The sequence below is a fragment of the Pleurodeles waltl genome, chromosome 6 (genome assembly GCF_031143425.1).
Source record: "Pleurodeles waltl isolate 20211129_DDA chromosome 6, aPleWal1.hap1.20221129, whole genome shotgun sequence".
Classification (NCBI taxonomy): Eukaryota; Metazoa; Chordata; class Amphibia; order Caudata; family Salamandridae; genus Pleurodeles; species Pleurodeles waltl.
Window position 1 is genome coordinate 1,135,607,968 of NC_090445.1, and position 25,001 is coordinate 1,135,632,968.

Consider the following 25,001-nt stretch of genomic DNA (forward strand, 5'->3'; position numbering starts at 1 on the left):
AGGCCTGCGTTTCATTTTTTGCTGTGTTCCTGGTGCTCTTCAATTCGCAGGGCTGCTTCTTCAGCTACAGCCCAGCGTTCTTCCATCCACAGTGAGGTGGCATCAGTGGATCTCCAGTGGAGAGCTATGATGTCTGTCCGGACTACGGCAAGAGTCAGAGCCAAGGATTTGTTATCAGATTTCCTCAGGCCTGTGCGGGATAATCCCAGTAGACATATTTCCATTTGAAGTACATTTTGTCTATCTAGTGTGTGCTCGATGGCCTCTATCACTCTGGGCCAAAACCTCTCTAGGACTGGACAAGGCTGTAACATATGTACAAATGTTGCGTCTAGCTCTGCGCAGCGGGGGCATCGCTTTTTGTCTGTGAGTTTCATGCTGTTCAGTCTGGGGGTGAGGTACGTCATATGTAAATAATAAAACTGCGTGTTAGTGTATGAAAAAATTAATCCAAACATACGTTCAGTTGTTGAATATTTGACAATTTTCGACGAACTTGTGCATAGGGAGAAAAAGTTGTGCAAATGGGATTTGCACAGTGAGTCGACATTGTTTGCCTGGGCAGGAATCAACTGTGCGCTTCACTCTGTATAATAGTAAATACTTCAAGTGAGCTCATAATGAGTCAAACAGTGGCACCTTGTTGCCGCCACTGGTGGCTCTGTGGACAAACGGTTAACGCCTCTGCTCAGCCGTCCATAACCGTTCTCGCTTATGAAGAGTATAGTGAATGCAAAACATTTGTGCAAAACCATGCAAGTGGAAAGGATACAGGAATGACCATTTGCTACGCATCACTGTTTCAAACCCATAAAGGTTCACAGTAGTTGCATTGCGATTCACCATGGCAACTACAAGTTGCAAGACTCTTTTTTGAATTGCAAATTTGATTTTTTGAAATTGGCCCCTTGTATACTAATTACGAAAAGCATTTCAACGCCTCGTCAGGAGTAATAAGTGTTATACAGTATAAATACAATTACTTGAGTGTTTGTCGGATTCACGCACTGGCTCACCCACATGAATAGCTTTGGACATTCACAGCTGAAAAGTGCCTCTTAAATGGACAGCAGAGAATAATTTCCATGCACGACTACTTTATGATTTTCGAGCCTTTATCCCGAATAAGTCAGAGTGTTTTTTGCGTTTTTGTCCAAACAGTTCGAGTGATGTTTTTTTCAGCAGATGGCTGCAGATTTTATTTAAAAAAAAACATGAACAGCTGGGTGTGAGGAAACAGACTAGCAACTTCCTTAATAGCCCCAAGGTTAATATGGTTACCTCTTAACACAAGCATCTTGCTAAACCATCCTTGCTACTACACCTCATATAAAAGCCTAACTGTGTTTTTTTTAATTTATTTTTAACGGGAGACAGCTTTTGCTAGAGGAAAGTTGACAAGACGATGAGGTTCCTTTAGCTCACTTACTAATGCTAGGATACATGGTCACTCCGCCAGATACAAAATCAGGGCTTTTGTTCTCATGACTTCAAAAGAGACATATGTGCAGAGCCAGTTACTATGCCTGTGTGTTTAAATGTGTGCCTTTGTACCACAGCTTAAACATCCTACTTCTCTGGTATTTAGTTTTGCTATTCACGTTGTCCATTTTGGAAAATCACAGAATTCCAATGTAATCCCTATTGAGAGGAGTGACCACCTAGGACTGACACCCTTTGATGACAGTCATCTTTCTGTGCTTATGCAGCACACATGTCCCAGGTCTTTGGGATCAGAGGCCTAATCTTGCTTCAGCTGACAATGAAGTTGTGGGCGCCCCACTAAATGTGTTAGACTATTTTGAGGTCATTCCCTTTGTGGCCGGGTGCTTTAATATTGCCTTAGAACCCGCCGTAGCGGGCTCTACCGGCTTTTAAAGGCCTGCTGCCCGCGTTAAATACCCGAGCCGAAGGCGAGGGCATTTAACAAGGGAGAGGGACTTTAATAGCCGGTAGAGCCCGCTACGGCGGGTTCTAAGGCTATTAGAGCATTCTGCCACTCAGGGCAGAATGTTCTATTAAAAAAAAAAAATGTTCACAGAGCCCGAGGGGATTAAAATCCCCTCGGGCTCCGTGAGGCTTTGTTCACAGCTGTGAACAAAGCGAACATTGGAATGTTGGCGCTGCGGGCTTTTACCGGCCATTAAAAGCCCGCAGCACTCCATTGTTTTCAATGGAGCCTCCAGCATTCCAATGTTCTAATACTAAAGGGCACTGTCAGCATTAAAACAATAGTTGTCAATCTGAGACAACTAGTATCTCTTGAAAGTAGAACATTTGCAACATTTTATGAGGGACCTCATGAAAGTCTTTTGAAGAGTTGCATGAGCCGAGTGCTGAAGATGCCCTTAACTGTCCATTGTGATCAAAGGTAATTTACGAGCAAGGAAAGTTCTTGAAGTCTTCAACCAAAGCGACTTCAGGCTTCGTGGATCATCCTGTGTGAATCTTGAAGACATGGCAGGGAACAGACTGCATAACTTAACCTCAACATGCAATCCACAATGCAAGGCAAAGGAAAGAAGCTCATTCTTAGCTGTTATATTCCATGACCTGAAAGTATTTCAGAATGAACCTTCGTTCTCAACACTTTGCATACTCCAAACTAACAGATCCTGCAAGCATGCTCCTGAGTACAAGAGTTCCATGTAAACAAAACAGCTATCCTAGCTCCACTGATGCCTCAATTATGTCAATTGACAAGCAAACTGGAACTGGAGAACCTTCAAGAACGACAAATGTATGCTTTCTTTGTCTCTGAAATTTTAATTTCAATAGTTTGTAAAAAAAAAACATTGTCAACACCTTGCAGCTTCAAAGCCAGGAGTGAGCGCTAATTTGCCCATCTTTACATTAAAGTAGTCAGTGAAATATTAATGTTTGTGACCGTATTTTGTCCTTAAGCATTGTCCATCCAAATTCTGACTAGTAACGGTTTCGTAAAACCATTCAGCGATTTGGTAAGCTGTTATTGAATCTCAAGAGGGGTTTACTACATTCGAAAAACACATTTACGGGTCATAAAATCTGCAATTTACAGAAACCTACGGTTTACCAACAGTAAATGTGTTTGGCCCTAACTCTATTAAGAAGTACAAGAAATCCTTGGCAGGCTTAAGATAGTAGCATGAGCTGTGCCTTATGACAACGAATTGGTGAAAATGTCCCACCTCCTTCTACCATGAGCTCAAATCTTGACAGAATGAGCAACCTTTTCTCTGCTGGTCACGAAGCTTGGGACGAGAGGCAGCAATCCTTCTTCTACTGATTCATCCATGCTGGGGAACCATGCCTGTAACCAAGCATGGACCTTTGTCTTAATAAAACCTTTGTTTCTTACAGGCAGTACCTGTACGACCCGTTGATTCTTTGTGCCCCATTCATTATTTGTGTCCTGCATGCACTACTGTAATGGCTGGTCGAAAGAGAGCAAGCGTTGTGATCATGCAATATCCTCCTAGGGCAGACCTTCTTCAGAAATGGTTAAAGCCACTAGAATTTGCACGAATACTGACAACATGGCTAGATTCTGGGGGGTGTATTGACTGTTTCTCAAGAAGATTATTTTCCGACTTGCACGTGTGAGCATGAATGACAGCTTGCAGACACTCATCATCAGAAATGGTGGCTATTATACCTACAGCTCAAGATGACATGCTACACAAAGACAAGCACATGCAGCTCAGTTTAGTAGGCTTCTGCAGGAGTGACTGGGCATTCACGCTAAGAGAGTCTGCAGGGTTGTAACCTTTACACCCATAGATAATTATGATCCTAACTCTTGAAGTTATAGGATCCATTTTTCAGTGCATGATGACACATACAAAACATACCACTGGCAGACCAAATTATGGTTTTGCTGTGGATAACGTTAGTAGCCCTATTGGCTAATACAGGGTTACTGGTTGGCACCCCAACTCTGTTAACTCCTGAATGAGACTACCTAACTGGGTCATTTGAGGTATCAAATTAATCGTGGCATTAAACCCAACCTGATGCCAAGATTGAATTTAATTCCCTCAATTAAAGTTTAGCAACTTTTAGAAAGTTACTATTCTGTACTCCAGTTAGCACAGGAGCCTCACAAAGGCCCTGGCACACAGACAGCTTTCTGGCTGCCTGCAGAGATGGGTGAATGACTCAACCCAGGAACAAAGGCTATTGCTGCTGAGTGAGGTGTTGCCTCCTCTCCCAGAATTGCCACTTAGGGTGTTAGCCCAATAGGAGAGCTTCAGAGATGAAGCCTTCTTTGTGAGGTAAAAAGCACCAACACCCACACTGTACAGGGTGCAGTTTGTTCCTGCAGACAAACTGGAGACAGGTCAATAAGGAAAAGCTTTCTCTGAATCCTTCTGGCAGCCACACCTTTGAGGTGGGCTACCAAGTTCCTAGCAACGGAGGATTGGTCATAAACATCTTGAAAGGGGCAAGAATGTGGCACTCTGGGATAGCTGGGTGTTACACCTCACAGGAACTTCGCCATGAGGTAGGAGGAGACCCAGCAGCCTATTGGCTAGTGACTGCGTGGTCACCTCAGGGCAGGTCCCTGGGATAAATATGGCACTCTGACACCCTGAACCTCAAATCACACTGGAATTGCAGAGAGGACCGAAGAAGGACTGCCCAGCTGCCCTTGGACCTGCAGAAAGAGTGGCTGCACTGGCAGAAGGACTGCATCTACTGCAGTTTGGGTGAGCTAAGTTTGGATTTTGCCTGCAACTCCTGGCTCAGGGAAAAGTTGATTCTCAGCCCCACCCTACAGCATTGACTTCAAGAATCAGTCGGCTGATCTCCTGGAACAAGCATCAGGGACACAAGAGCTGAAGAAGCCCAAACTGACAAGTTGGTAGCCACTGCAGACATTTTTCCACTACCAGTCACTGGGCACCCAAGAGGACAAATTTGAGATAGCCAGAATTTGCACCCTAGTCTTCCTGACCCGTGAGAACTACCCAATTCCGGATTTGTTGCACCCAAGGGACACAGGCCAAGACCTAAGGATTTCACCCCAACCGTGGGGCGGACTGACCAAAAGCCCAGAATCAGCTGGCCTGCTACTGCAACGTAGAGGACTTCGAGGGACCCTGATCTCTATGTCCAAGTTTGTCCCACTTCACCCCATGGACCGAGGAACCAACCACAAAGACACACCCATCAACCGCATCACACGGAGTATCCTTCCAGCATCATTTGCCCTTATACCTCAGTATCAGGACTACTGCGTTGATGTCTATGGTTATTGTCCTGTTTAGTTTGGATCTTGCCTTAAAAAGCCAGTTACATGGCTCTGATGGTCAGGTAACTATCCAAAATGTCCACTCTGGGCCCCTAGACCGCTGTCATGCCGAAATTGGTAACCCAACCCAGGCCGGAGTAGCCAAACTAACTGTTTCAAACCTTTCAAAAGTTTCCAACGTTTTTGTTTGTACTGCGTGATACATACCCACATCCATATCTTGTAGTTCATCAAATCCTCACAAATTTGCATTGTAATTTACAATTTAACTGTACCCAAATTAATCCAGGAGAAATACTTTCCTTGAGCCTTTACAACAATTTATTGTGTAGGGATTTCATGGTTTGTGACATCTGGTCTGGAACAGGAGTCACTCATAGTTTGACAAATTGAATAAACCACTGCTAAACTTTAGTTCACAAAGCCTGCCAAACTCTTAGTTCCTTTACCGCAGTGATAAATAGTGGAAATATCAGGTTTCAATAGTAAAGCCTCAGCTGTTTGGCTGCAGAGTAGAACCCTTTTCCACCACAATGGTCATAAATGTGAAGACCTGACCTATGGTAGGACCACTGATATATCCTATCTGCCCTGAAGTACAACGTGTTTGTGGCGAATAAGCTGGACTCGGCAGAAAACCTAATCAATAACCTTGACAAACACGGAGAAAAATCCTTGAGCATTAGGCCTATTTTTGTATTTCGATACAACCCTGCTCTTTGGAGTTGTTTGTGAAATAAAAAGTGCAGGCCGACCGCCATTACATGTTTGATGAAAGTGCTCCCTCTGCATGAACAGAAGTATATTTGCCAGAACAATCATTGCCTAGTAGGGCAAAGATTTCTCCATCCAATGTGCTGTCCTCCGGTGGGTGGGTTAAGGGCCACTGCCACACTGCCAGGCAGCGACTGCCTGTGGAACTGCATCTGGACCCTCTTTCTCTCCTGCTGCCCTCTGTTGGAGACGTATCCCTTTTATTTTTAAACTTAACTCTGATTTTATTGAGTGTATGTGTTGTACATAATAGAGTGCATGAAATACAAAGAAACATATAAACACAAATAGCATGTGCCAACAATGCATGCATATAAAGGAAGAGTCCACATAACAGCGAAATGTTCAGTCTTTATCCACACTTGACTGACCCCTTTACACCAGCATTATCGAACTCCCCAGACTCATTGTATCCAAGCTTCCCTTCAAGTCGCACTAAGCAAATGTGGGCTTCACTCAAGGTGGAAGTCCATCTGGCACAAATTGTTCTGGTCATTGATTTCCACAATTTCAAGTTCTCTTCTGGTTTCTCGTTACTTGTAATTTTCATACAGATTTCCTCTGCTGTTCTTTATATCTTGTATGGAGCTAAAACCTTACCTTACCATATATACCATAGTGAACAATGACAGCTGGTATAAACTCAAACTATCCAATCAATTCGCCCTCACTTTTTTTTTACCTCTACCCAACCATGAGCCCTCAACTCCCTTTACTGATACCCACTGCATAGCCCCAAAGTCACCCCCACCTTCCTTTACCTCTGCCAACCCCTGATCACTTGAGTCACCCTGATCCCGCAAATCAGCCTAAACTCCCTTTACCTCTACACTCTGCTCAACCTTCAAGTCACCCTCACCTCCCTTTACCCCTACCCACTCCTGAACCCTCACATCACCCTTGTTTCCCTCTCCCTTTACCTGTACTCACTCTTGAGCTCCAAATTCACCCTTGCCTCCCATTACCTCTACCCAGCCCTGAACCCCTCAAGTCACCCTCACCTCCCTTTACCCCTACCTACCCAAGTCCTCAAGTCACCCTCACCTCCCTTTACCCCTACCCAACCCAAGTCCTCAAGTCACCCTCACCTCCCTTTACCTACCCTGAGCCCCCAAGTCACCCCCACCTCCCTTTACCTCTACACAACCCAGACCCCTCAAGTCTACCTCATCTCCCTTTACCTCTACTCACTTGTGAGCCCTCAAGACACCCTCCGTTCCCTTTACCCCTAGAAACCCCTGACCCCTCAAGCCACCCTCACCTCCCTTTACCGCTACCCACCCCTTTACCCTTACCTCCCTTTACGTCTATTCACCCAGAAACTCTTAAGCCACCCTCACCCCACTTTACCTCTACTAACCCCCAAACCCTCAAGTAACCCTCACCTCCATTTACCTCTACCCACCCCCAAACCATCAAGTCACCCACACCGAGCCCTCAAGTCACCCTAACTTCCCTTTATCTCTATCCACCTCCAACCTTTCCTCTGTTTTTTTCGTCCTTACCCTGTGGCATGGCCCACGTACTGCATTCCTTGACAAGTGTCCTTACACTGCTCGCCACTTTCAGAGATACTTTTTTTCCTCCTTTTGCTTGTACCCCTTTGTCCCTTGCCCTCCTGCATTGTTGCCCTGCTCCCACACTTCTCCTGTATTGTCGTTTGTCCTTTCTGCCCCTTCCCTGTTGTTGCTTGCCCTGTCCACACCCTCCCTCTTGGTTGCTTGCCGCCTCCCTGTCCCACAAGAAAAAATAAATAAACCAAAAGGTACACCAATTGGTGTAAAGCTGCTACAAGGATGCAAATGGCCCTGCGCTCCCTTCTCTGCATGACCTTTTTGGTGCTGTCTTCATTTGTAGCCAAAACACCAGACTTCAGCTTGGACGTAGGATAGTTAAACTTTTTTTGTGGCTGCAGAAAATAATTCCACACTAAGAAGATGGATCGTGGCCTCTTGAGGTTAACACTGATCGCTTCATGATGCATATTTTTGTTTTTTTAAACTTGCATCTATGCTGTACAGCAGCGGTGCTGCTGTACGTGACTAAAAGAAATTAACACAGCCAATAGCTATTCCATAGGCAATACATATTGGGTTTGCCAGTGCTTGTTACATTTTCCTACCCAGACCTAGCATGTCTCTTATGAAGATCCTGGAAATAATAAATCAGTGGTGGTAACCCAACGTGCCGCTGTCAGCTGATTTTGGAACAACGCTAATTTATTGTGGTATGCTCTCAACGTCAAACTTTAAGCAAGGCCTCAATCCCTCGGAAAACTCTAGCATACATGCCAGTAGACCCTATTTAGGGGGAAAACTCACGATTTTAGACCTAAAATGGCGAACCTTTGGCAGACATCTGCCTGAAATTGCCTCTGTTTAAATAGAACTCAATAGGAGTAAAACATTCTCCTGATTATTTTTTTTTCAAATCTCCCACGTTCATGAACGTAATTTAGGGGTCGCAGCTGTGACCCCATTCTTACCCCTTGCGACCCCTGGCGTAAGAGATGGCAAAATCAGTGCCTCGAACACAGCAGCAGCTCCTTCTTATGAACGTCTGCTAGGGCGGCACTCTCCTTTCTTTCTGTCTGTCAATTTATTACACTAATAGTGAATAATACATTATTATTCACTATCAGTGTAATAAAAATGGGGTACAACTAGCTGCAATAATACTTTCGCTGGCTGCTGAGGTAAGTAAAAAATGCTTTTAAATGCAGGTTGAGTGTGTGCTTGCGGTGAGAGCGTGTTTATGTGAGAGTATGTGTATATGTATTAACATGTCTGTGTGAGTGAAAATAAAGCTCAGTGGGCATATGGTGTCTCTTACGGTTCCACTGGCATTTTGGTGAATTGACGTCCATGCCCACCTTTCTCTTCTAAAATGTTGGCATGTAGACTCAAGATACTTTACCTCACTGCTGTGCGATTTACGGCTAAACCATGTCACTTCTTTCATTTATCGTCTTGATGCCGGTCTGTAGGAAGAGGTATGTGGGGATACTGTAGTTGCAGCGAAAATCCAAAGCGAGAGACCCACCTAGAGCCACTGAGGAGAGATTCGAGGTATATTAGGCACCTACCTGCCCTTCTATTTTGCAGTTTCTCACGCTGCAAGAAAGGCATGATGCAATGGGGCGCTCCGACCTGTGGAGGCGCACGTGCAATGCTGCCGTTCAGATAATTTCTGTTTCAGACTGCGAAAATATCTAATTCGGACAACATCTTGTTTGCAGACTATCTTTATTTATTGGATCTAAGCGCAGTTGTTACATCCATACAGTAATCAAATGCTTATTTACTAGCTTCTTAATTACAATGTGCCATTTTATAGCAAACCTTTTACTTTTAAAGATTACTTGTTAAGCTTCAACACTGAAGAATATATAGTTGTTACCAAAGCATGAGGTTGGGACTCTGCGCCTCATTTGCTCCTTGTTTCATTACTTCCGCTGAATTTTATGTGATCCGTTCTTCTAGTTTTGTTTTATTGCTCTGTCCATCATGTTTGCCTTCGTTCTTTACCTCCACTTTACTGTTTCTTGCCCCCTCCCCCCCCCCCCCCCTTCGCCTTCTTTTGATGCACGTGTGGCCAATGCAACCAACCGAAGGAACACACTACCCCTGGAGTGTAAGTGAGTTCACACAGCGCACTGCCCTTTCTTTTCCTGCAGCCACACACCCACATCTCGCACGCACTGTTCTCCCCTCTCTGACTGACGCATTGGTTGGCCAAGGGAGGTCACATGAGTCTGACGTCAGTTCCAGCTCACAGCTGGTATTTTAGGGACTTTCCACAGCTCCTCCAACTTTCCTGCGAATGGCTGCGCCTCCCTTCGTGGCTGTTGGTGGGATTTCGGACTCGCTGTTTCTTCTCAGAAGTATACAGGGTGTTTTTCCTTGAGGGAAACCTGCGTTAGCTCGGGGATTCCCCCGAGCGCTGCCCAGAGTCCGACCGAGGCTGTCAGTCTGCAGTTACCTCGCAGACTAACACAGAGGGGGTGCTGCATGCCCGACAGCTGCAGAGGTGTTTTGGAAACGAAGGGATGGATCTGGATATCTGTCACAACTGAGCCTTTTCTTCTTCCCAGGAGGCGGTCCTTGTTTGTATTCTGTCTAGCCTGCCTGCTGCCCTGACGTCAAACTGGGGATTTGAAGACTGGGGATTTAATCTACCTCTTCAGGTTACTCTCTGGAAATGGATTGCCAGTACGAACCAGAAGTAAGCTTTCATTTATCATTATACTTTTATTTGTCTTTAGTTTGTTTTGGCTTCAGCTCACAGTGACCAGATTGTTTCCAACTCTAGTGCGTGTTAGTCCAAACCAGCAGCTTCCTATAAGTCTTGCTTGGTTTTCAGTGTGACCACTGCTTTATTATGACGAGAAAAAGGGGGTCTGTGACAATTGCAAAAAAAAGTGTATTGGCGACTTGGCCTAAGAAGGATAATAAAAGGACGTACCCCATGTATTTAGAGGCGAGGCCTAATAAGAGTGGACATAGTCTGTGTGTTCGCCTGGCCATCAAAAATAACTTGTGGGCACTTGTGGACCACTTGACTTACCATATCTTTAAAGTTCTGACTTGTTGGGTTTCTATTTTGTCAACTACTTTGCCTTAGTTTTCGAATCTTGAGTCAATCTTGTTTGACAAAAACAAAATGTGATTGGAGGAATGCGTGCAATAAGCCTAACCACCGGCAATCGCACTAGGTACGATTCACTGTACTAAGTGGCAAGGCTATGCCCAGACGTGGGTCCCGTGCTCGCTGTGCCACTAGAACTACGCAATACCAGACTGACGTCCCACAGTAAGGGCGAAACCGAGCTTGTGGTGTTTGTGCTTCGATTCAGGGAGGGCCTAGCTGCTTGGGCTGAACTGTACCTTATAGAACAGGGCCAAAGCTGAAATGCATAAGTCTGGGTCCAAACTGAGTTGACAGGGTGGACAAAAGAACGATGGAGTGAAATGCTACCCCGAGCGATTACCTGTGGTTAAACATATTGCAAGCATTCCTCCCATCATCTTCTGTTTGTTCTATCTTGTTTGATCTCAGTCCCTACTAGTTTTTACTTCACAGTGCCGTGACAATATGCACATCCATGCCCTTACATATGTGTTAACATACTGGCACATCACCTTTTCCCCAGTCCACCCACCAAAAAGGTAACCATGCAATTGACGCAATTGACCCAGCAAAGCAAATGGCTCTCAGAAGATGGTAGTGATAGTAAGCCCTCCTGGCGGAAAGCGCCCCCCCCCCTCCCGACTCCACTTTGCCTCTAACTCCACCCCCTTTGCCCACCTTAGGTAACCTCCTATACCCTTTCCTGATCCCCATAGTCGTCATTTAAAATTCTGTTTCTACCCACATAATTATCCTTTTTGTTCGTTGTTTAGTATTGAGCGTTGTACTATACAAATATCCACGCATAGAGTTGCATGTTTTATAGGAAACGCATATATCGATATTACTAACCGCAGGAAGGACAATTGGTCATCTCATTTTCTTGCTTGCTGCAATATTGTAGACGCTATTAAAGTCATGAATATGAATTTGTTTGAACAAGGGTGGAATTCACTACAATGGTTAAATACCATTACTTCGTGGTGAGGTATTTACCGGCTGTAGAACTCCCCCCCCCCCCCCCCCCCCTAATTAGAGTCTTCCCTGTTCAAACCAGACATAAATACCCTGTATTTCACCTGCTTGGTTTTTTTGGTGGCTAATTCTCCCGGATACATTTCTGTAGATTTGAGTTGCTGACATTTGTCGGGAGGAAATTGTGAAAGTGTGATGTTCACAACATAACTCGGAATATTGATCCTGCTGCAAATTCCTGTTTACAGAGGGATCGGAATTTTCCTCCCGAGTAAACGAGAGCCAAGTGACAGAGTTATGAGTTTAGATCATTCACGACAGATAATGTTTAACGGCCACACCTCCCGAGACCCCGCACCCTCTTTCCTACTTTATTCCCAGCACAGAAAACGGTGCTGAACTCATCAAGATTCATTTACAAAAACCTATTCCTGCCATGACCGTTAGTGCACACAAACCGTTCAAACTACTGCACCAGATAGATAATTAATTCTTGACCAACCACTAAAGTCGGTAGTTCTGGCGTTTGTACTTTCCAGACTATTCTTTCTTTCTTAAAAGCCACCTTGGCCCAACTCAGAGCAAAGCTGCTCGTCTCGGGTTGCAAGAAACTCGACCACATCACACCAAACGTAACATCACTTCAGTGACTCTCCATAGAAGTGCGAGCAAAGTATAACATGGCCTGCATCACTCACCTCTACTTCCTCTCACTTAACAGAAAAACTGAAAATCTCTGCTGGCCAATGTGGCTCTAGGAACGTTACATTTGTTTTTCTTGAGTGTCCCAGGCTAAAAAAGAATGATATATAAAGTAATCATATTGGGGCTGCACCACAAAAATCTGAAATTCAACTACCTCCATATCTTTGCACCACCTCTGGTCTAGCAACCTTCGAAAAAGGGCTCAAAGTCCTTTTGTTCCAAAGACATTTCAGTCGCATCCGAGGTGCTGCTAATGATTTGTTTAAACCGCTATTTTTCTTCGGACCTTAGATATTCTCTGCATATTTATTTAAACCTTGTAGCTTTTTTCCTTGTATTCATGTCTTATGCTTTGATGTTGGCTATGTAGTTTGATGTATAGTAACTGCAGGTTTCTGCTATGGTCAACTACATAAATATGTAGATAAGGTACATATCTTCATGTGCTCCCTTATTTCAGTGGAGAGTGTACCCCTTTTATTCTCCAAACCATATTTAGCAACTGGTTCGGGGTTTACTCTTTCTTCAGTCTGTTGGTCCTATGGAAATGCCCCTTTTGGAATCGAAAGTGCCCACCTGAATCACCATAATACATGCTAAAATGTATAATGTAATTAAAAGATGAATATATTCAGTTTATTCCTCAAATTCCGACTATACCAATTAGATAAAAATGTTTTGCGAACAGGGTGACGTTTTCATGAATGGATTATACTTTTAATTAGTAAAAAATATTAATTTCGTTATTATGTACGTATGGGTATTGCAATTCATAAACCAAGCTGGTGTGCAGCGGAGTGCTTGGACATTGGGTCAGAGCCCATGGGGTCCTATGCAAAAGCATTTACAAATGGCAAGTTGAAACATAGATTCCTGTTTTTATGTGATGTGTAGGTATTTGCCAACCATGAACCCAGAGCGCATTGCCAGATTCTTCCTATTTCAAATTGCTCAAGTAATATACAATACTGACAAAACAGCACTGTGAAACGCTATTTGAAAGCAAGTTCTTATTACTACTGTAATTTCCCAACTCAGTGCTGCTAAATTTATCCTGTAACAGAAAAATGTTTTGGTCCCTCCGGTGGGGGGGGGATGGATATGAATTAACCGCCACAACAGTGGTTGTACCATAAAGAACTTTCTGTACCGATGAAGTTTGTTAGTAATATATCACATTTATTAGAAACTTAAATTCCACAATTTAAAGTAAAGTAATCGAGGTGCTCCTGTATAATGGAGCAGTGTGAGTGAATTATGTGTTAGTTTAAGTATTGCAGTGCTATTTACGTGAAAACTAAAACCAAACTTTGTTTAAAAGCATGAGGTCTCAAATAAGCATCTATAACCATAGGTACTGTGAGCTTGCTGAGTTTTTCAAAAGCCAACCCTCATTTTCTAATACAATGTCGACGTTTTGACCCCAATCAAATAAATTAATTGAGGCGGGCCATCATCAGGACAGAATATTGAAATAGTAAGCACCTATAATACAATACAGACAGCATGCATCAGTACTTTGCCCTCCATCTGATCAGCATCTATTCAACAGTGCAACATATTGTATGATTATATTATCAAATCCATATTTAACATGAGGTCACTACTTCATTATGTGATAGTTGACCTCTTAAGTGATAGAAACAAAATTTACCTAATTAATTTAGAAAATAAACCAATTTGAAGACCTACTCACCCCTATTTGATTTTACTCAGGCACATCCTAGTCCTGTTAACAATAAAACTAAAACTATACCAGTTTGCCTTCCATTTAGCCCTGGTGTGTTGTTAAAAATGCCACTTTTCTTCTCTTGCATCTAGAGAAAAATTATATATATATATCATTAATTGTCTTATTGTTTCCAAGGTCGAGGCTACTGTATAGGGTTTGAAAATAAACCTGAAAATAGGTTTATAGTTACCTAATGGCTTCAGGAAGGTCTTAGATCGTTCCATGAAAATGAGCCAATTGTTTAAAGTCGTTTTTAAAACATGTTGGCATGGTCCTATGTTAAAGTTAGGGATCTGCAGCCCTAATTTTAATCAGGTTAAATGCTCTAGTTTTGGGAAGAAAGTAAACAAAATATAATGAAGTCAGATAAATGAGTCTCTGCCAGCTAAAAATTGCAACAATCCTGTTGATTCCATCTACTTACTTGGCTGGTAGTTCAGCAGCACCTTGAATCCATTAGAGCCTTCTGCCTACCTCCTCTTTATAGATGATAATGACCGCTGTACATATTGTGCAGGAGGTTAGCCTATGCTGCCATCTAGTGGCAAAAAAAGATTGTTCCTCTATTAAATGAGGAAAGTCAAGGTTATAATGGCTATTCTTTTGCTAGTCTACAAAAACAAAATAAGAATTTTATCACTTGGGCCAAAAAGACAATGAAGGCAAAACTAAAATTATGTAGTGATAGAACATAACCCTCTATGTAAATCCAGGTTATGATTCTATACTGAACCATTTTCATGAATGTATCTTAAGGTTTTGTCTGTAATTACCGACTGTGAGTTCATCCAAGCTGTGATGGTTCTTAATAATATTTTTGTGACAGCTAATAGTTAACCTAAGGCCAGGTTAATTGTTAAAGATATTTTAAGTTTGAAAAGTCCCATCATGTAGTAGACGTGGACATATACTTAGTTCACAGTGTATGTGCTATCAAATAATGCTAAACAAACAGAGCCCTTAAATTGGCAATGCTGCCCTGATTTAAATATTGTATTACTAGTTCCCATAATAGAACCATCTTAAAGAGGTGTATATATGCTCATATTATATTAATTTGTACCTTCTGTTATACTTAATAAAGTCAAAAGCAGTAGTACTTATAACCAAAATACAGTCAAAGCTCTTCTCACAAGTCAAGGTGATAAAGTCCATGACCCTGTTATGTAGCAGAAGCTTGTCTCCAACCCTCCATTGTGTTCAATCCATACCACTGGGGAATCATCCGTTATGCCCCACCCCTAGTGCTCAGCCCCACAGAACTGCCCCTCTTGTGTATACTGAATAAATATGTAGTCCAGTCGGGAGTAGCTATTGTGTGCATTGGAAAAGTATGTGTACTGCTTGCCCATCGGGTTATGTTTGTGCCACAAGTTTACTAAGCCCATTGCTTCTATGTACGTCTTGAGTGGGTCCTGTCTATTTTCGGATCCCGTGCATCATATCCCCACCTAATACCAGTGTTTCTATAGGAAACACACGCAAAACCTCAGCAAGCGCCTGGAATGTGTCTGTGTGAAGCTTTGAGACCACATATGTGGAACACAGTTGATCGTTCAACTCTCCCAGGTACCTGTCTGCACAACAAATCTACCCAGTGAGTCTGTCCATGTTGTACCCACAGTATTGCAGACAGATGTCTTAACTAAGATTCCTGCACCCCTGGAATTGGTTGTATAATCAGAATGAACTAGAAGGGAGTATCCCATTTGGTCTAACGCCCTGTGTCTATTGCCCTTTGGATGGGTTTCCTGCAGCAGGACAGTCTGGCGAGTGCCTACAGATGTACTGTAGGACTATGGTGCACTTGATCTTGTTACCAAGGCCACTGACATTCCATGTCATGACCTTTCAGAGTTGTGTTGAGGTATACTATTGAAGTTGTTATGGATGTAAGTTGACATCTCCTGTGTGAACGACACAGTGGCTTTTCCCATCCTGTGTGTGTCTGGTGGTGTTGAAGCGCCGTTGGGCCGGCATCCTGTCTCACCCCGGCCACATCTCCACCTCCCTCTCTCGCCAATGGTGTTAGCCCATGGTCAGAGCTGTTACTCATTTTGGGGACCAGGGACAGTTCTCGGTCGTAACGAGTTCTGTTGCAGACTTTGTAGGAAGTTCCTCCTGCGTGCTCTCCTCACATTCTCCTGCGCTGCCCTTTTTTTGGATCTCTCAGAGGCTGTTTCCCGGGGATGAGCCAGCCCTCAGCCCAGCCCCGGGCCTCTGAGTGCGTATTGAACTACCAGGACTTACCCTCCGCCAGCACCTGTAGACGAGCCGGGAAGAGCATCATGTACTTCATTTCTTTGAAGCGCAGCATCTTCTTAACCTCATCAGAGCTGCGATGTTGTCGCTGCACCTGCAGCTTGAAATCCGGGAGAGATCTGATCGTGGCATTTTCATGTGTTTTGTCTGCTTACAAACCGGCGTCTTGATCGCAATAATTGAACGTCCTCGCTATGATTAGCCTCGGCGGCCCTGGCTTCGGCAGTGGCACAGGTGCCGTATGCGCCCGCTCTATGCAGAGAACTTCGACAGACGCGTGGGGGGAAGGGTATTAACTATCAAATCTTCCAGAAAAAGATCTGTACTGGGCCCCTCCCCCCTGGGGCACCCACACCACTCGGATTGTTTCTCCGTGCCCTGCCCTCTTGGTCTTCAAGTTGTACGGCCATGAGCTCATGTTGTCGTGTGAGGCACTGGACCTGTTCCTCCAACGTCTTGGATGTGGATTGCAGCAGGTTGATGTGAGATTTCACCGACGTGACTTTCTCGGACATCTTTTGTAGATTGCCTCACAGCAGGTCAACATTGATGGTTACCGCGTCCAGTTTGGGCTCCAAGGAGGTTTTCAGGTCCTGGATTGCCGCCATGATATCGCTTAGCGAGGGCTCAGACACCCCCTGCTCCTCGTCTCCCCACCTGCCGTCGCCACAGATTGTTTGTCCATTTTATTGTATCAGACCTATCCCTTTGGGTTTCCCATCAATATCAAGGCGGGGAGAGAGGCGGGCAGGCCAGTGTCTCATAGAACGCACCAGGATTGATTCAGCTCTGTAAGTTACTTAGGATGTGCAGGGCCACCTGGCCCCCCCTCAAGTTCTCAGCCAGGCCAGTGGTCGGGCCAGCACCAGTGGTGCATCTGTCCTCCTCAGTTGTCGCCCGGAACCCACATGGGGACGCCCTCCAGTATGCCAGGTATTTCAGGGTGCCATCTTACATGTCCCTGGAAGGAGCGAGGGGTAAGCAAACTACACCAGCCGATTGGGGTGGGGGGGCACGCTACACCCCAAGCAGCCCACCACCACAGCACCCCTCTATCTCACAAGTTTCCTAGACGGGGCCTCCAAGCAACACAGGTGCCTCACAGGTCCTAGGGTGGTTCCTGGCCACTACCACCTCACTGGGGCTGCCCACTCACCTCTTATAGGCTCGCGCCTCCTCGATTATTCTGGCACGAGCTCCAGGCTCCACGAGCAGGCAGCCTGCGTGGTCTTCACTACTCCATGCGCCGCCCACAGCCGGCACTAGCATCACCATGCAGGCTCCGACGGTCCTCAGAGCAGGTAGCCCACTTGGTCGCCGACGTCTGTCCCCTGCGGCATCGCTGCCCCTGTGCTTGAGCCCGTCCAAGTCTCGCGGGCGTCGGGAAGGCCCCGCGCCCTTCCCTGCTGCACCGCCTGCATGGCGCCATTTCCACTGACTTCCCGCGATCACAGCGGTGGCCCCTGATCAGCCGCTCTCCTCACGGCACAAGACTCACCGGATGGCCAGGGTAATCTGGGACGCTCCTGCAACTGAATGTGAGGAGATGGTTGGATGTTAGGGTTTATAATGTGAGCTCTCTGGGGCTCACTTAGTGTGCGGCATACTGTCGACTGCCAGGCCATGCCTCCGCTGCAGAGACTTTTGTGATCTGAGGATGACGGTTCAAAAGCTAACATGTTGATCGCCACCTTCAACCCATCTGAGATCAACCATGTGACTAGCAGTTAAGATTAGGGGTAGTGTTGCATGTAAAGCGCACTTCGGCCAAAAGTGCCTTTTTGGGAATATATTTTCTATTGTAAAATTGTCATTCTGCTCACTACAAAAGTGTGATGCGTTAGTACTGCTGTTGTTTTTAGATCTGGCCAGGAGACAGGTTTAATTGTATTGCTAGCCTCTTATACTGGAACAATTGTATTAATAAAGCAAACAAGTGTGTACATAGAATAACTTTTGGTTATCCGTATTTATCCATTGGGCTGTTAATTTTACATTCACATTGTGCTGCCACCCAAAACCGCATACAGCAAGGGGCAATGTCAGCCCGTTTCGGCCATTGGCTGTTCTGCGCTTTGGGTGACTGCATATAGCCTGATCATTGTGCGCAATCACAGACGAAAAGGGGACTTCAGCTCCTTAACACCTTAGGCCATAATTGTGCGATTAACCCATGTCTTCAGGTTATAGTAATTCAGAGCCACTAGTATTATTTATTTGCACCAATAAGAGTCATATTGTTTGGTGATTAAAACCAACTAGGGTTTCTAGCCCTCTTCTAAATACACATGCCTGCTAGGAAGAATCCATACTATACTTTTAACATTATATGCAATGTATTTTTTTTTAATGTAAACATTTTATTGAAAGCCTATGTTTTCTTTTTTTCCATTTTAATATTATGGCATTTGCTTGGTTTAAAAAAAAAAAAAAAATAGAAAATGTAACCATCTCATTAACTTGCCAAGACTGGACCTGTGGACGTTGCCAGTGCATCTCGGTCTTAATACGCATAAACGCACTCCCTTCACCCAATGAAGTTTCAGCCAGTCTTTGAAACAAAACTGATGTGATTGACTTGGAAAACATTCTCATCTCTTTAAGCACAAATAAACCCTCCGGAAAAAAATGCTTGTCATAAAGGTGCGAGTTCTCCAGAACGTCGTTGCCAAAGATGATGCCAGTCTCTCAAACAGGTGCTTCCATTGCCTTCTTCAGTCTACCCTGTAGACTGCTGACTAATTCATATTACAGGTACCAGCAGGACCCTCTTTTAGAGCAGTTTCTAATCCTGTTAAAGCTCTGAATGGGACCACAGTGCCAGTGGTGTTGCAGTGGTGCCAGGGCCCCTATTGCAAGCAAGGAAAAAAGCCCCTTCTTCATTTAGATAGTAAAGTACGACTATAATTGAGGTGCAGTGGGCTCCTAAGACCCTAAAGCTCTGAGTCACTGCATTTGCTGCACTTTTGGTACCTACTCCCCAGCACGCTGCTACTGTGTGGGCAAGAGAAACCTACAACTTTGAACTTGCTGCCCCTAGAATATAGAGAGTCACTAACTAAAGTTCTTGAGTTAACAATGAAAAGATAACATTACAATGTAATATGAATGATTTATTCATTTTTACATTCTTCAGTGCTAGAAGCGCTGTTGGAGTAGGATCTTTCTCAGATCTGAAGAGGTGGGAAAAAAATAGTCCCATTCTTCTCCAGTGCTCCCTCATCCTCTTCAGCAGAAGCCCAGAGAGGCCGAGAGAGCTCTCTGGGCTCCTCCCTTTGATTTTGCTGAGAGAGAAGCCAAAACCAGACAACAAAATGAAAAACATGTTTTTTTTTTCCAGTTCCCATTTTACTACCCCCTTCAGGAAAGAGAAAGCTCTTCCTCTCGCAGAATTCTTTATGTCCAGGGCATACCAGAGGGACGTTGGATACTGGCAGAATGCTTCCTCTGCGTGCCTTGAACGAAAGCTATAACCTGTGAAGGGAGCATTCTGATTGGGTGACCAGCTACCAGTGTTCCATCCAGATAATACTTGTTTTAATAATTGTAAGCATTGTCCTCTGATTCTACTCAGTACTTTGTGTTTAAGGTCGCACACTATTTTTTAGCTAGAGTGAGCTTTGAATCGCCCATTGTTTACCATCTATTGACTTCGTCACTCTCATTTCCTTGCTTCTCTTTAGTTAGCGTGTTTCGGCTTCACTTCCTTTTTGTGTGTTTGTCCCTCCCCTGAGCAAGGCCCAAATACTTGGGCCCCTCCACTCTTTGCGCTTTAAACAACTTTTTTTGTTTTTTTTAAGCACTTCGTAAGAGTGCATGTGTTGGCAGGCCATCTCCCTCATGTGTTTCAACCTTCCTGTCCCTCTCTCTGTTGTGGCTTGCCTCCTGCCACCCTGTCCCTCTCAGTGTAGTTGCTTGCCCCCCCTCCTATCTCACTCCATGTTGTTGTTTGCCCCTATAAACCCACCTGTCCTGCCCTATGTTTTTGCTTGCCCTTTCCACTCCATGTTGTTGCTCATGTCCTCCCACCCTCTCCGTTTTGTTGCTGGGCCACTCCCACCCTTATGTCTCACTCGTTGTTGCGTGTATCGTCCGTTGCGTGCCCCCCTCCTGTCCCTCTCTGCCTGTTGCTTGTCCCCTCACATCCTGTACTGCATTGTTGCTTGAACCCTCATGCTGTGTTCTTTGCTCCTTCCGGAGCACTTCTGGTGTATTCCCTGGACCTCTGAACATACTGTTGTACTAATATACCCTCCTAGCTTGCCACAGTGGGCTATAACACAATAAAATGCCTGGGCCAGTGTTGCTGGCCCGAGCTGAAGGCAAGGTGCTATATATAACAGGGCAGTGGACTTTAATGACCAGCTTAGACTGTTGAAGCAGCTATGAAGCTATTGGAACGTTCCAACCCATATGGACTGAGTGAGCCAATTTAAAAAAAAAAAAAAAAAAAAAATCTCCTGGGAGGCGCACAGTGTTGAGAATCTGCTGTGGCTCCAAAGATTCTGAACTACTCGTTCACAGCTCTTCCAGTGTCTGTTAGACAAATACTGTCCCACGGCTTTAGATGCAATGTCAAATGTGGACAGCAGGAGATGAGAAAGGAGACTGCTTTCCTTCATTTGGCACAGTTAAGAGAGACACAGGAGCTATAGATTCCCAACTCCCCTTGCTGGGCTTCTGTAACACTATGGACCATGGGGCACCAGGCACTCGCTGTTTCCCCCTATTCCACAGCTTTTCCTCTATCTCATTTCTCTGTGTAGTCAGCATATCTTGAAGAGAGAGTAAGTTAGAGGCTGTACGTTTAACATTAAAAGGTTTAGAGCAGCTTGCCTATATCTGTGTTGTCTAAACTAACCTTATAGCCCGCTGTAGTGGACTATACCAGTCCGCTTCAGTGTTAGGCCTGAGGCGAGGGCCTTTAACAAGGAAGCAAGCTTTTAATGGCTGGTGTATCCTAGCTGCGGCGGGCTAATAGGCTTTTAGAACATTCTACCCCTAAAGGGCAGAATGTGCTAATTAGTAAATCAAAGGCCTCACAGTTGCAGAGGGGGTTAAAATCTCCTCTGGGTCCGTGAGAACTTTGTTCTCAGCAACAGCTGTGAAAGACACACATTGGGATGTTGGAGTTCTGGGCCTCTACCAGCCATTAGAAGCCAGGAGCACGCCATCGCCTCCAATGGAATGCTCAACATTCACCACTGGAGCAAAACTAGGTGCTCTTTGCAATTTCTTATCTAGGGTACATCTTTGTCTTTTTAGCCAGTCACTACATGTTACGTTGTTACACACCCCATTGCATTTCTAGTGGGATGTATAGCTTGAATTTGGCTTATAAACCCATGACTGTGCCCAAAGAGTCCAGCATGACCCTTAGTTTACCTCTGTTAATGAAATCCAAAACTTTGGCCAAAATTAAAAAAAACCAATACCAAGTGTCCACCTCTTGCCATGGTATATTTTGCTGATAGTGTTTTTGCCAGCAGGAGCAGGGATAAGTACAGTGCTATGTATTCAAGGTGGACTTTCCCACATTGGACACCCTAGCTGGAAATGTGAAAAGATGAAGGATGGCCCCTCATCCTATCCTGTCTTTAGTGATGAAGTTGACTATGGAATGAGGAGAAGTGGGTTCTGCTATTTATTTGCTTTCCAATTCATCATTGGAAAATCAATTCATATCTCATTTTGCTTACCTTAAAAAAATTGGGATAACCTTGAAACAAGCAAATCTCCAGCATTATGCTTCTCCTCCCTTGCTGTCCTCTTTGCATCCACTCCATGAATAATCACAACATTTCTGGGTATTTTCATCGGTTACAGTTATGCTACTCAACACCTTGATGTTTGGAGATATTTTTTACACACCTGTGGACAATATATGTGGTGGGCAGGCATTCAGACGTCGTAATGCCTTTGCTTCCTTCTCCTCTCTTTTACCCCTTAATCCAGTGTTCTCATATTTCTTACCAAGGTTTCTGCTCCACTCTGTTCGACATGTGTAGGTGTAAGGACCCTTGCTCACTTGCCCAAGTACCATTCTGGCATATACCATGCCCTCTGTGGATATGTTTTAAATGTTTGTAAATCTCTTTATTAATTTCCAAGATTGTAAACTGCAGAGGAACCATCTATAGTTTGTGGCTGGAGAGATGTGCTGTCACAAATAGTGGTCCTCTTTACCTTCAGCTTAGCAATAGATGCCTTCAAGAAGGCGCTGACTGTAGTACTGACCCATTTGAGATGCAGCATGCCTCTTATCATTCGCTTCCAGAACACTGGCTCAATGGGCTTTTGCTTCATTAAGCTATACAGTGCAGGCCCTTCTGGGGCTATTGATACCACTACTTCATGTTGTGCAATTCAGTAAACCACCCAAAATCCTCCCTAATTCATTCACAAGGACCTATATAAGAACCCCCCCCCCCCCCCTCCACTGTTACTGTGTTGTAATCCAGTAATGGGCTCCTGTTGTATCTGCTTTTCATCACTTGCACAGTCCTTAACAACTGTCACTTCTGAATGGAAGAATACATCCAACGGAGGAGTAGACTTAAGAAGGCCTTGGGAATACACATCTCAGAATGCACGTCAAGCAGCCTTAGCTGTAGCAAGATGCATGACTTGTTGTTCACAGAAGGGAATTAACTTGAAGTGTGGGGCTTCCTGTCAATATCTAGTGGTGCTGTGTAATTTTCCTAGCATTGGAAGTATTCCTTCTGGTTCGAAGGAGGCTATTCATCAAAAAAATCACAACCATACTCTGCCAACAGAGTGGGGGACACATCTTTGCCATTTTGTTAATGTGGCCCTAAATCAGGACATATTTCTGTATGCGCCCTGTCTAGAATGAGCAAAAATCAAAACAAAGAGGTTGGGCAGGTTTAAGCTCATCTTTACAAGAAGCTTCTTCATGTTCAGGTGTATGAGCAGGTTTTTTTGTTTTTTAGATTCTCGGTGAGTTAATTACCCTTTAAGCATTGACATTCAGAGTAGGCGAATATATGAAGGTGAATCTGAGGCCACCTTGGGTTACTGGAGGGCAAATGTGAGGTTTTGAAGTTTGTGAAGTCCGTTGTGATGAACCAATGTTTTTTCACAGGCTGTTCTTCATGTAGAACTAGGCTGGTTCTCTTGTTCAGGATTAATACTGTTATATTTATCCCTGCCTCGGATCACCACAAAAGTTCCAAGGATGTTAGTTTTACTTTTCTAAATTAGATTGTTAATGACATTTTGAAGGCCTACTCTGCTTTGGGCTATGGCTCTCTAGAACAAGTGACTCCTAGTAACTGTGACCTGGTGGGTGACATGAGTTGCAGCTGATTTGGTGACTTACAGCAGTCTATGATCTCTAACAATTGTAGCCTTCTTTCTAAACTTGAACAGTTTTTCACAGGCGTAAGATAGCTTGATGGGCAACTCATAGTATTTGAATTGAATTCTGTTCTTATTAATCAAGGAAGTTTCTCCACAGACGTTTTTTCTAACCCTCTTTCAGATGTGCACAAGTCTGTCTACAATTTAGATGTCTTTACGTTCTTTTGTTATTACTTTAATCAAAGGAGATCTTTGCTGTCTCCTGAGGAAGGCCTTTACCATGGTTATCCTGAGAAGCGAGGATTTGAGTTGTGTCCTGCACTCTGAAATGTTCTTCTAAGCAAGGTTTTATCTCTTTATTCTCGTATCCTTTTAAACAATTGCTCCCGCTGGTCATACATGCGTGTGATATTGTGGGAGCAAAAAAGGTACGCCAAAATTAAGACACCCCAAAATTTACCTCTGTCAGATTTCCCTCAGTTCGTGAATGAGAGACCGGTGTACCCTAATTTTTATGAGGCACTGTGTCCACGAATTTTAGCACTTCCCAAAACGCCAAAATTTAGCAAAATACAGTTAATTAATAATTTAAAATTCAGTGAGCCAAATCAGTAACTCAGCTTAGATCAATGATAAGTTAAAGGGTTTTATTACAACATTAATTAATAAGCGGTACAATGCAATTAAGGCTCTCAAATGCAGAGTTATTCAGAATATGTAAAAATCAGATAATATTCTAAGTCTCAGTGGTACACAATAATTGCATAGAAAATTATAACTTTTGCAGACTCATTGTGATGTGAGCGAGTGTATCATTTCTTCAGCAAACCGGAGCACAAAAAAAATAGACGTCACATTACCTTAACACTGAAGCACTAACCCAGTACATGAATTATTATTCAGCACCCTTTACGCTAATGTCTTCTGAAGATGTTTGAAAAAAACAACTAGATGCATTAATATTGTTTTATGTGAATGAATGGGTCTCAGCGAAGAAACAGAAAACATGGTAAGAAGTTACTTCCGAGCAATAGAAGGTTCATTGTGAACAGGACAAGAATAACAGTGGAAATATTCTAATACTTTTCAGCTTGAACGTGTGCTCCAGATCTTGTGGGGAGAAGATATATGCAGGAGAGAATCACAGAATAAGTGACGGATGATTTCCATCTTTGTCAAGATGGTGTTTTGCACAGAAACGTGCCCTGGTTAATGTGTACTAAGGAAACTCACTTTTGCATACTATAAAAAGTCTTGCTTCAAAAGCATTTATATTACATCAGTCTGTGCCTGTGAAATAAAGTGTAAAATTGCGTTTTCCTCATTGTTAATAATGCACAAAGAAATAAACCCATAAAATGCTTT

The 25,001-nt window shown here is 44.0% G+C and overlaps 1 protein-coding gene across 1 annotated transcript in view; it reads left to right on the plus strand.

The window, feature by feature from the left end:
* The window catches only part of NFKB2 (nuclear factor kappa B subunit 2), a 201,013-nt gene that overhangs the window by 72,973 nt on the left and 103,039 nt on the right, over nt 1-25,001 (plus strand). Inside the window, exon 2 of the mRNA XM_069240340.1 lies at nt 10,104-10,234. Coding sequence (XP_069096441.1) covers nt 10,211-10,234 — 24 coding nt within the window. The 5' untranslated portion in view covers nt 10,104-10,210. The remainder of the gene's footprint in view (nt 1-10,103; nt 10,235-25,001) is intronic.